The sequence below is a fragment of the Rosa chinensis genome, chromosome 5 (assembly GCF_002994745.2).
Source record: "Rosa chinensis cultivar Old Blush chromosome 5, RchiOBHm-V2, whole genome shotgun sequence".
NCBI classification, from domain to species: Eukaryota; Viridiplantae; Streptophyta; class Magnoliopsida; order Rosales; family Rosaceae; genus Rosa; species Rosa chinensis.
Genome location: NC_037092.1, coordinates 33590282 through 33602904, shown reverse-complemented (window position 1 = coordinate 33602904; position 12623 = coordinate 33590282). Strand labels below are relative to the sequence as shown.

The 12623-nt window shown below is 38.8% G+C and overlaps 1 protein-coding gene across 3 annotated transcripts; it reads right to left on the bottom strand.

The window, feature by feature from the left end:
- Window positions 1-3621: 3621 nt before the first annotated feature.
- On the bottom strand, window positions 3622-10915 carry LOC112202387. Of its 3 annotated transcripts, none has more exons than XM_040507377.1 (4): window positions 7007-10915; window positions 6096-6197; window positions 4750-4830; window positions 3622-3895 (listed from the first exon to the last, which is right to left on the bottom strand). In XM_040507377.1, exon 1 carries the CDS (start codon window positions 10786-10788, stop codon window positions 7042-7044), a length of 3747 nt encoding a protein of 1248 aa, XP_040363311.1. In that variant the 5' UTR covers window positions 10789-10915; the 3' UTR covers window positions 3622-3895; window positions 4750-4830; window positions 6096-6197; window positions 7007-7041. The 3 variants fall into 3 exon arrangements, with proteins under 3 accessions (XP_040363311.1, XP_040363310.1, XP_040363309.1); XM_040507376.1 differs by having other exon boundaries at window positions 3808-3933; XM_040507375.1 differs by lacking the exon at window positions 3622-3895 and having other exon boundaries at window positions 4305-4830.
- Window positions 10916-12623: the final 1708 nt, after the last annotated feature.

Sequence of the window (12623 nt, the reverse complement as noted above, 5' to 3'; positions counted from 1 at the left end):
TGTCACCTCCGTGCAGCTAGGTCGGAGTTCCGGTTCGTGCAGCGAGCTCGGAGTTCGCGCCATCCATTGCCGGCGGCGATTTCGTGCTGAACACTGAAGTCACCGGTTGCTTGGCTTCGCCGATCACGAAATCAAAACCGCAACTCATCTCCGGCGGGAATTGGCGCTCGAGCTTGACCTCTGGTGCTCGACCCAAGCTCTCCGGCCTCGACACAGGCCGGTGGCAGAGGAGAACATGGATCTGGTATGCCGGTGGTGGAGGAGAACCACGATTTGGTGCCCAGAGCTTTTCTCTGGGTGCCCAAATCAATTTTTTTTTTTGCTGTAAATTGGTTCAGAAGCCCCGAAATGAAAAGAAAGAAAGAAAAGGAAAAAAAAAAAAGGTTCTATTGGGGCAATAGAGGCCTCTTAAAGATCTATTGGGAGGCAATAGACGTCTATTGGAGGGCAGTAGACGTTTTGAATTGATGTAATCTCCCCAATAGAAGTCCTATTGGGAGGTAATAGACGTCTATTGGGGGGCAATACATGGCTGATGGTCGTCTATTGGGGGGCAATACATGGCTGATAGTCATCTATTGGGGGGCTGATAGTCGTCTATTGGGGGGCAATACATGGCTGATAGTCGTCTATTGGAGGGTAATAGACGTCTATTGGGGGGCAATACATGGCTGATGGTCGTCTATTGGGGGGCAATACATGGCTGATAGTCATCTATTGGGGGGCTGATAGTCGTCTATTGGGGGGCAATACATGGCTGATGGTCGTCTATTGGGGGGCAATACATGGCTGATAGTCGTCTATTGGGCGGCAATAGACGTCTATTGGGGGGCAATAGAGGTTTATTGCCCATCTACTAGGGGGCAATAGATGTCTATTAGGGGCAAAAAAACTTTCCGGTGAGATTTTCAGCAAATTCCGGTGGGCGGCAGTAGGTTGCCGGATTCCAGCGAAAGTTGGCCGGAATCCGGCGGCCGGTGACCGGATTCCGGCGAAGTCTCCCATGGTTTCTCTCTCTTCTATTTTCTCTCTCTCTCTCTCTAAGTAACAAGGGGGTGAGGGTAAAATGGTATTAAAAAAAAATTTAAAACAAAAAAAAGGTATTAGGGAAGACTCCCTTAGAGTGTATTGGGTAAGAGATAATTAAAAAAACTTAATGGGGTAAGTGGGAAAAAAATCCCTAGAAATGGGGTAAATGGACAAAATCCCTATTTTTAATATAATATTCATAAACAATATACTCATATACTATTTTAATCAAGAATAGTGAAAATAGCACCCCCATATAGCACCTCATTGTTGGAGATAAGAATGAGTCCTATATAAATAGTGTAACAAGGGGGTGCTAAAATGGGTATAGACCCCCAAATAAGAACCTAGGTCCATAAAGCAAGATTAGGAAAAAAAAAACCAACACATGTGTAGCATATAATAAAGAAAAGAAGTAAGATGGACGAAAGAATTTACTTCTGTGAAGAACTTTGCAAATATAAGGAAACTGAAGGCAGAACAGTATTACAGTATACAGTTGCATCAGCATTAGAGTACCTTTATCACGGTTATTGTCCATTGTGATGGACGCCCAGCAACGTTCTACTAGATGATGATATGGCTGCACATGTTGCAGATTTTGGCATTGCGAAACTCTTAGGTGGAGAAGATTCTATGACTCAAACCGTGACCCCAGGGAGAATTGGGTATCCCACATATGAGATTCTATGGCTCCTGGTGAGTCCTATTGCTAGCTTATCTTTTAATTTATGTATGTTGTTGTTAAATATAATGCAGAAGGTTATGTTGTATATTTGTTTTTGCTTTCAATCATACTATATATCAAACATTCACATATCTCTATGTATGCAGAGTAATGAAATTGAAGGATTAATTCCAACCTCGCTCATTGAGAAGACTTCAGAATCTCTATGTTTTGGATTTGGATGATAATAAATTGCAAGGAAACATCCCAGACACACTTTATCAACTAAACAATATATCTAGCCGAGTTGTATTTTAATGAGAATCAACTCTCTGATTCAATACCTTCCTGCTTGGATAATCTAACCCCAATTCTAAGAGGTCTATTATTATGGTCCAATTTGTTGAATTTCACAATACCATCTACACTGTGGGGACTTACAGATATCTTGAGAATATACTTGTCATCCAATTCTCTAATTGGATCTCTCCCAGAAGGTGTTGGTAATTTGAAAGTTGCCACATATATTGACTTATCAAACAATGAATTATCCAGTAGTATATAGCTAGAAGCATTGGGAGTCTATATAGCTGGATTAGTCTCTCCATGGCATATAATCATTTACAAGGCCCTCTTCCTAGTTCACTTGGCAACTCGCCAGGCTTGGTAGGCTTGGATTTACCCCAAAATAATTTGTCAGGAGCTATCCCAAAGTTTCTTGAAGGCTCTGTTATATCTGAAGTATCTGAATGTCTTTCAACCAACTCCAAGGAGAAGTTTCAACAGGCGGACCTTTCAAAAATTTGTTTGCTCAATCATTTATTTCAAAAACTGGACTCTCTGGTGCATTCCAATTGCATGTTCCACCCTGAAAAAAGGTGGCATAGATGTGACATCCATTTCTCATTTCGGGGATTTTATCAGCAACGCTTCTAGTGACATCCATTTGGATATTGAACTTACGGAGAAAGAAGAGTGTGAAGGCTACAACAGAGACTGTCTTGTATCCTCAACTTCAAAGGAGAAGAGTTTCATACCAAGAACTTTTAAGTGCGACAAATGGATTTGATGTAAGAAACTTACTTGGAACTTGGGGTTTTGGCTCAGTGTATATAAGAAAACTTTCAGATGGCATAGATGTTGCCATAAAGATTTTCAGTTTAGAATTAGAAGGGGCATTCCACAGTTTGATATTCAGTGTGAAATGCTAGCAAATCTGCGTCACCGAAATCTTATCAAAGTCATCAGTTGCTGCAGTCAAATTGAGTTCACAGCCATCGTATTGAATTACATCCCTAATGGGCTAGGGAGCCTCGAAAAGTGGTTGCACCATGCGGACTTTTCTTTGAACAATTTGTAGAGGTTGAATATAATGACGGATATGAATCACCTGATGTACATTATGATTTAATTTGAAGCCAAGCAACATACTACTAGATGATGATATGGTTGCAAATGTTTCTGATTTTGGCATTGCAAAACTCTTAGGCGGAAGAGATTCTATGAGTCAAACCATGCGACAATTGGATATATGGCTCCAGGTGACGTACTATTCCTATTTTATCTTTCAATTTTCTATTATGCATGTGATCCTTAGTAATGGAAGTCTTATTTATTTATTTATTTATTAATTTTTTTTTTTGTGTGCAATTTTTCTTGGGCAGAGTGTGGAATGGAAGGAATGGTTACTACAAGAGGGGATGTGTACAGTTTTGGTATTGTGCTTCTGGAAACATTCACAAAAAGGAAGCCAACAGATGAGATGTTTGACGGGGAAATGAGTTTAAAGAGAGGGGTGGCAAATTAACTATTTGCAGATGAAATAGTTGAAGTTGTTGATGGAATTTACTTGGGATTGAAGAAGATGAGCTTTTGTCAGCAAGAGAGAGTACTTACCAACCATTATGAGATTTGCTCTTGCTTGTTGTGTAGAATCACCGGAAGTATGCAAGAGGCTCTAGCCACGCTGAACAAAATCAGGATCAAGTTTTTGATGGATGCTGCAGGAGGTCTCCTGTTGAACCATCGTCTTATTGCTGCCCTTTGATTGATGGGTATATTCTTTGATTCAGTCCTTTGTTGATGTAATAGTATAAATGTTGGACTCTGCGACTTGAGGTTATTAGTTGGTAACGTTGTGTTCAACAATAACTTAGTAATTCCATCCAGCATGCAATTCCCACTTTGTTTATGCATGTTCTGCAGCACTGAACATTGTTTTGCTTTGAGACTGCTAGCTGCTTGAAATCAACCAAAAATTAATACTTAGAGTAACTTCTGCTATCTTCTATTTCTGGACTCATCATATCATTCAAGAGTCAAGATTCCAACAACAATCCAATTAGACTAAAAGCCTCAATCCAAAGTTGATCAAATAGTAAAGTTTTGTTCTGCATCATGGTTTTTAAATGGTTGGAGAAAAAGACATGCGATTCTAGTAAACCTGGCCTTGAAAATTATGTGTTTATTTACAGGGAAAAGAATCTGGAAGAAATATCAGACAGCATAAAAAAACATAATCACAAGTTCACGTCTATACTAAAAGTGACATCAAACAGCCAAAAAAAAATTAAAAAAGGAAACTAGAACAAAGGCAGATATATCAAAGCAAGAGTTGTTCTGGAAATGGTTCTTTGTGCATGTACCAGAAAGATATTCTGATTTGCCTTTGATATTGAAGACTGCGACAAGCTATAATTTGAAAAGATAGAAAAATGCACTTTCCTCATAAATGAATGTGATAAATTTATCAAAGCCATAGTGTCCCATGTATGGATTTGAGACGCCATAACACTTTGCAAGCTAGTAGCTTTGTGCTAATTAATTCAACATCAACCGACTTAAGAGTTATGTTTTCATGGCCAGAAGTGAACGTGCAGCAAGATTACACATAGCGAATGAGATTGTTTATAGGAGACTAGAGACAATGGACAAAAAAGAGAGTAAAGAATAAGATAAAAGCAAGTTCTTAGGTCCACAGTCTTTGCAAGTTTACAGTGAGAATGCAAGTACAAGATCCACCTAGGTTCAAGTGAATTTGAAGGACTAGTTACCAAGAGATTCTGGCTGCCTTCTAATCTACAAAAGACAAAAGTTCCCCAAACTTGCAGAGTTCTAATCTTGGCTCCCCTTCCCTGCATCAAAGGAAAACACAGCATACAAACTCGGTTAAACTTTCAAGAGAAGGTGGATACCATGTTGAATGGGAGGAAATAAAGCAGAATTTAAATCTAAGGAAGCACGAGCAAGTCCAAACCAGGTACATTAATATGATTGTGGTAAAGAGTGCAACTTGAGGAATAACATAAGTGGTAAAGAGTTGATCTGATTGTGTCCGCCAACCATCTGAATTTGTACTCACAAAAGGAATGTAAGTATAAACAGCTAGCATGACCTCAGCCATAGTTCACTAGGTTTCATTGTTGTTCAATGGAACTTCAGAGTTCAGACTATATTCATTTCACAGTATACAGGGTTCTGTGATAAGAGCTTCCTATGCCTTTATTAATTTATTTTACTACACTAGCTAAAAACTCAAGCTGTGCATGAAGTCGGAAATGTTTTGTAATGACGAGCCATCGTTATATTTACAATGTTCACAGGGCCAAATCATGGATTTCAACCACGGTACCACTTCATTTAAGCTGAAAGGAGAGAAGGCATTGGCAGTCTAGAAGTAACAGAATGAACTTCTAAATTAAGGGAACTTTTTCTAAAACTTTCAAGTCTCAAGAACAGCAACTTTAGATGACTCTGAAATATTATGTCTTGGACCATCCAAAAGAATTGTAATGAGAAACAGTTTATGGGTATGTAACACCATCTGATTATGGTGATGTTATTAAATGCTAGATTCCAATTGACACCAGCAATCAATCAACGGAAAAATGCAGGGTTGGAGGTTGTCTGCTTGCCAAAATTAAAATCAAATGTATGTGGAAGAGCAAAAGGGGCACTGCAACAAGCACTAATATCAAAGGACAGAACTTCATTACGAGGGTTTGCATTACGGTTGTCTGACTGTAACAATAAGAACTGAACCTTTCTTCAACACTAGCACTGCAACAAGTAGCAACAACTAAAGTTTTCTTTTGGGTCAGGAGTGATCCCAAGGGACTGAAGAAATGAATGTACGCACAAAATTATGTATCCATATATCCTTTTTGATTTGTCCATAGTTCTTGGAGTATGCAGGTTGATAGCTTTGTTCTGAACTTACAAGATCAATGGAATCATGAATACTGTTTTCATCATAAAGATGTGTGTGCATCGAGTTAAAGATGTTACATGTGATTGTTTGCTGGACAAAAGAGACCATTTAAGAAAAAAACATTTTTGTCGGCAAACACATTGTTAGTTTGCATTTGTTAGTTCAAGGCTGTGATCAACAAATAGTTACCATTTACCAAGAGATTCCAACTGCATTCTGCTTCAATCCATAAAATATATACAGATAACCTAGTTCCTGATTTGACAGAGTTTGACTCTCCCTTCCATTTCCCTGCATAGCACATAAAATAAAACATTAGAAAGTTAATTATGAGAGGACTGCAACAAGTATGCGAGAACTACAATGACAAGTTGTAAATAATTATGACATGCTACTTTCAATACTGATTTATTACATGCATGGACAGTTGAATTGTAATGATGAGAGGACTGCAACAAGTACAAAGTTTATGAATTCAGGTGTCTTCAAATACTCGCAAAGTTTCATCATTAGCTATAACATGTAAGGATGAGTTTCCATATTCTCATAAATAAAAAAATTAAAAAAAAACTAAGGATGAGTTTCCAGACTATATACTATTTACAGTGTAAATGACTTTCTGATAAGATGGATCATATCTTTTAGACTCATATCAAGTGTGAGTTTTTGTTAATGTACTAACTTAGAGCATAATCATAGCACTACTTATAATAAAAGAATAAAAATAAAAATAAACCTTTACCACTATTATTGAAAATAGGACTAACATATAAATGTCATTATCAGCAACTCAAATTTATCACATTAACCATTTCATTCCTGTTAAAGTAGTTCATTTGCAATAACATATAACACACACACATATATGAAAGAAATAGAGTTTGTATTTCCACCTACTCGTTCATAAGAAGCCACATTCATAAAGCAAGATTAATAAAAATGAAAAATAAAAAGACAACACACATGTAGCATATAACACGAGATCATATGGATCAAAGGTTCTTCTGTGAAAAACTTTGCAAATATAAGGAAAAGGAAAGCAGAACATTAGAGTATACAAGGAAGCTCATGCAATAAAAATAACAAGTTTTTAGATATACCAAATTAGAGGATGCTTTGTTTCGTTTGCTTTACCCTAGAACTTGGTCCAAGGATAATTTTCTTTCAACATGCTAACTATACTCTCAAGCCTGCTGGCCCTAGCTTTAAGCACTGAAACCCTTTTCTCAATTTGAGAGCTGCTGCTAGCACATTCATTGTCAACGATGCTTGCCATCTCATTATCTGAACTTCTTGCATTACTCCTCATTACAGTTTTCAGGTTTCTTTCGGCCCTGAATCTTCCAATCAAAACTTTATTCAACATGTCCTCTGTCACCAATTTCTCTGAGTTTACAGTGTCAACAGAACTTTCTGCAATTGAAGATGCCAGATCTTGACCTTGACCTGATAATTTCTCACTGTCACCACACATTCTAGTTTCACCATTTTTATGTTTCTTAGAATTTTCAAAAGTTTCTGATAAACTTGGTCCATCCTCATCTATCGGACCTCTATCTTCCAACCTCTCTGACTTCATAGTATCAACAGAACTTGCTCCAATTGAAGATGCCAGACTTTGAACTTGACCTGCTAACTTCTTATGCTGACCACATGTTCTCGTATTTACATTTTTCTGTTTCTTACAATATTTCCAAATTTCTGATAAAGTTAGTCCATCTTCATCCACTGAACCTCCAGCTTCCATTATACTACATTTGGGAGGAAATCCTGGCAGAACAAGGGAATCATTACCTTCATCTGAGTACTTAGGAACAGAAACAGAAGGAAGAGTGAAATCATTATTCTTCTTCCGTTTCTTAGAACCCTCTACAGCTTTCTCTGGGGCAGAACCAGGATCTACAGGGGCAGGTTTAGCCCTAGGTAGGGATCCTCCCATGCATTTTGAATTTTCTAATTTTGACATGGTGGACTTTTTGAGACCCGACACTGATTCCTTCCACCACTTCAAGTATCTTGTGCTAATATCTGCCTTTGAAAGCGTGGATGGAACATACAACCTTGCATTCTGAATTTCCTTGATGTAATGATTCCAGGCTATATCAGTACTTTGATTGGATCGAGCCACAATGCATGGAATGTCTTGATCAAAACCAAATTGCATTGCTACTCTATGCGGAAGGTACTGCTCAATGGTACCGAATCCAGCTAACTCACTAACCCTCAAGCATCTGAAAAATGAATGCAACTCATCATCCAAACCCCAACAATCTGATACATGCATTCCCTCTACAGGATAGTACTTAGGCAACTGCCAGTTTTCAATGGTCAAGGCATAAGGACGCCACTTGAAACCATCTCCGGCAGAGTCTAAAACCTTCCTCAAGTTTTCAACTTCCACGCCACTTACTTTGTCCCATCGAGCCAATCTTGGCTGCGCAAAATTGATCATCCTGGGATTTGGACTCAGCTCTACAAATCTTTCCCATGCCCAAAGTTGAACAAATTGAAATGGTGACTTGATGCTGAGTTTTATAGCATCACAACCTGTCCTTAACTTACTTGAATCCACAATTGCGCATTTCAACAAAGTCAAGTCCTTATAAATACTTGCAAGAACAGCAGGTGCAAGTGCAATTCGGGTGCCCCTAGCTAAATGAATTGCAATTGGGAAAACATGCTTTTGTATTGTACTATGAGCATCCGGAAATACATACCTTGATAACCAAAATGCAAGGAATGCTTCGTGCTCCAAGAAAGTCCCACTGTTCATGAATTTCTTCAACCATAAGCTAGTAGAAGGTCTACGCGACGCACCCCTGTTTATCTCTGTTCGCTCTTGATTAAGTTTCTCTTCTATTTCCTTGAGCTCTCTGCTTTCAAGAGGACTGAAAATCGACTCTCCAAGAACTGAATAGCCTCCCATCACCATAACATCCTCCAATGTGATTGTTGCTTCACCCCAAGGAAAAATGAATGTATTAGTCTCAGAACACCACTTTTCTGCAAAACCATATACCAAATCGTTTTTTCTTCTTATTTCATAGGTCGAATTGAAGATGGCTTCATATATGCCAGCTGTCTTCCACGTAGATTGGTGGACTAGAGCCAATTGATCAACCCAATCATTCCAATCATCTTTTTGACCCTTAACTCTCCATCCAGGGATATCAACCTCTAATGGCCATTTTCTTGGCTCAAAATCAGAAGGAAGGGGGGAGAAAGATTCAGTAGGGAACTTAAAAGGGGGTTGTTCAATGGAGGAAGGCACAACTGGTTTCAGATAGTAGGCTTTTTTGGGAAATGGGTCTCCACCAGTTGGTGAAACCATAAGCTCTTCTTTTTCTTCAACCATGATGTCTGGGGCACTCTGCCTAAAGCATAAGCTCTCCTTTCTCTTCCTCTTTTTAGAACGTTCTAAATTTTTCTTAAGAGGATATTCAGGATGTACTGGGGATTGTTTAGCCCTTACTAGTGATCCTTCCATCCTCTTTGCTTTCTTCTTTTGGGGCATAGTGACCTCACTTGTGTCTTTGAGACCTGACACTGATTCATTCCACCACTTCAAGTATCTTGCACTAACATTCGGCTCAGAAAGTCTGGATGGAATGTAGAATCCTACAATCTCAGTTTTGTCACTGCAATGCTTCCTGGATACTTTGGATTGAGCAATCTTACATGGAATGTCTTGATCATATCCAAATTGCATAGCTACTCGATGTGGAAAGTATTGTTTCCTAGTATTGAATCCAACTAACTTCGTCACCCTCAAGCATATGGAAAATTGCAGGAACTCATCATCCAAACCAGGACCAACCCACATTTCCTTTTCCGAGTAGTATTTAGGAAAATTCCAGTTCTCAATGGCCATGGCATAAGGGCGCCACATGAAGGCATTTCCAGCTGAGTCTAAAACACTTCTTAAATTTTCAATACTCAGACCATTTGCTTTATCCCATCGAGCCAATCTCGGCTCACCATATTTGATGACATTGAATATTGGCCTAAGTTCCAAAAATCTTTCCCATGCCCAAACCTGAACTAATTGAAATGGTGACTTGAGTTTCACGTTCAAGACACAATCACCGGTCTTTAATTCAATTGAAGCCACAATTGTACTATTGAGCAAACTCAAATCATTATAAATATCAGCAAGAACAGGCTGTGCAAGTGCAATTCGAGTCCCCCTAGCTAAATGAATTGCAATGGGAAAAACACGCTTTTGTATTAAACTATCACCATCGAAAAAAACATACCTTGACAACCAGAAGGCAAGAAATGCTTCATGCTCCAATTCACTCTCACTGTTCACAAACTTCTGCAGCCATTTGCTTGCCTTCGCTCTCTTAACTTCTTTCCTTACCTTAATCAACCTCTCTTCCACTTCTTTTAGTTCAATGCTTTCAAGTGGACTGAAAATAGAGTCCCCGGAAACCGAAAAGCCTCCCAAAACCATGACATCCTCCAATGTAATCGTTGCTTCACCCCAAGGAAAGATGAAGGTATTGGTCTCAGAACACCATTTCTCCGCAAACCCGAAAACCAAATCAGTCTTTCTTCTTATTTGGTACTTAGAATTAAAGATGGCATCATAAATACCAGCTCTTTTCCATGTAGATTGGTGAATAGGAGCCAAGCGATCAACCCAAGAATTCCAATCTTCTTGACCTTGTCGCCAACCGTGGAATTCAACCTCCAAAGGCCACTGTTTTGGGTCAAAACGAAAAGGGCACTGAGGGAGCTTAAAAGGAGGTTCATGATCAATGGAGGAAATAGGGACAATGGGTTTCAGAAAGTAGGCTTTTTTGTGAAATGGGTCTCCTCCGCCAGTCGGTGAAACCAGAAGCACATCTTCTTGCTCTTGAATTGGACTCTCCTCCATCAATGGAGGCCGAGATTGAACACAAGACAGGACCTTTTGGGGGGTTCACTACTTCCTAAAAATCTGCAAAGAGAGTATCTTTAGGTGGGAAGTTGAATAGACAGAAGTTGTGTACTTATGTTTTCGAAGTTTCCGTGGTTGGGGAATTAATAAAAGCAATTATGAAGCGAAAACGGAGTTACACGAAAATAAGACCTAAGACCTTGTTTGTTTCGCCGATTTGAGGACTTGGGAAAAGAAAGTTATTTATTTCCTTTGTTTGGTAACCACAAAGTCCGGAAATGCTTTCCTGACATAGGGAAAAGTTGGGGGTAAACTCGATCATTCCACTCAAGCTTCATGGGATTGAGTTTCTCATCCCATTTCCCAGCATTAATTGTAATAATTTTGGACAATAATACCCCAGTATTAATTGCTTGAGTACTCTTGGTAGTGTTGAAAATTCATTCTAGATTGTTTTTATTTTAAAATAGATGGGTATTATTGAAATATTGATATTTTTACTTTCTTTTCCTGTACCAACCAAACATTAGAAGGGAAATCAAATGGTCTTTCATGGATGCTTTCCCTGCTTTACCGGACATAGGAAAAGAAATCTGACAAGAACTTTAGTTTCCCTTCCCCACAGGAAAGACAAGGGAATTGATTTCCCTTCTGTGAACCAAACGATGCCTAAGAAGCTTAGAAAGTTAGAAGCCCAATGTATCTCAAAATCGGAAGCAGAAGTTTTTTAAGAAAATCACATAGTAACACATAACCAAAGATGTAAACACAGAAAACCCACTTTTAAAAAGATTTATACAAATAAAGATATAGACCCAAGCCCAGGCCCAAAAGCCAAATGATGTAAGTCTGACTCCCAATTTTAATGAAAAATGACCAAAATGCTCAGTTTGATGAAATATTTACGCGTATGCCACTGACCCCAAACCTCTAAAAAACAAAAAAAAAATCCAAAATTGATTTCTCTGTAGATCACGACGAGCCTCTCTTCTATTCTCTCATCATTATTATTATAACCAAAGATCCTTTCTCATATCAAACCCTTCATTTTTGGTCTCCTCCATCACCAGCGTAACCTGCATTGCTTTGATCTGATATCTGTTCGGGTTCCGGTTCGAGTTTTCGGAGCTGCTTAGATCGAGGAGTTGAAGATCTCGCGAGTGTGAGGATCTGAAGGGTTTTGGTGAGATTGGATTAGTGTTTTTGTATAAAGAAGATGGATCCGTTATCTGCAATCAACGAGGAGCTGGCAGAGATCGACGGCCAGATCGTTGACGTCTTCCTTGTGTTATCGTAAGCATTTTTGAGTTTTGGATTTGGTCGGATTGTGTTTAATTGCAGAGTTTTTGAAGGTTTGATGGTGGTGTGTTTGGATTTGTGGTAGGAATGGGTTTCAGAAGGTGGAGAAGATCAAGGACTTGAATAGGCAAAGCCAGCAGCTAGAAGATATCACTGATAAGATGCGAGATTGTAAGAGGTAATTTGGCCATCTTTTAATGCTTTTTGATAAGTCCATGGATTTTGTGAGCCCAGGAATATTGAATTATGAATTGATTGGTGACGGTGATGTATATTATTGATACTGGTTGGCATAGAAATAAATGAGTTTCAGTACTTGAACCAATAGTATCGTTCCTAACTATTGGTTATACATCAGAATAGTTTCTAACACCCTGGGAACATATAATTTTAGAGATTTGCTACACACGAAAAAGATGAGAGATGACATATGTGAGAATCTGATGGCTGTCTTAGGCAATTACGAGTGCAGTAGCAGAACACGAGTATGAGGGCAGTAGCAGGATTAGGAGATGACGAGTGCAGTAGCAGGA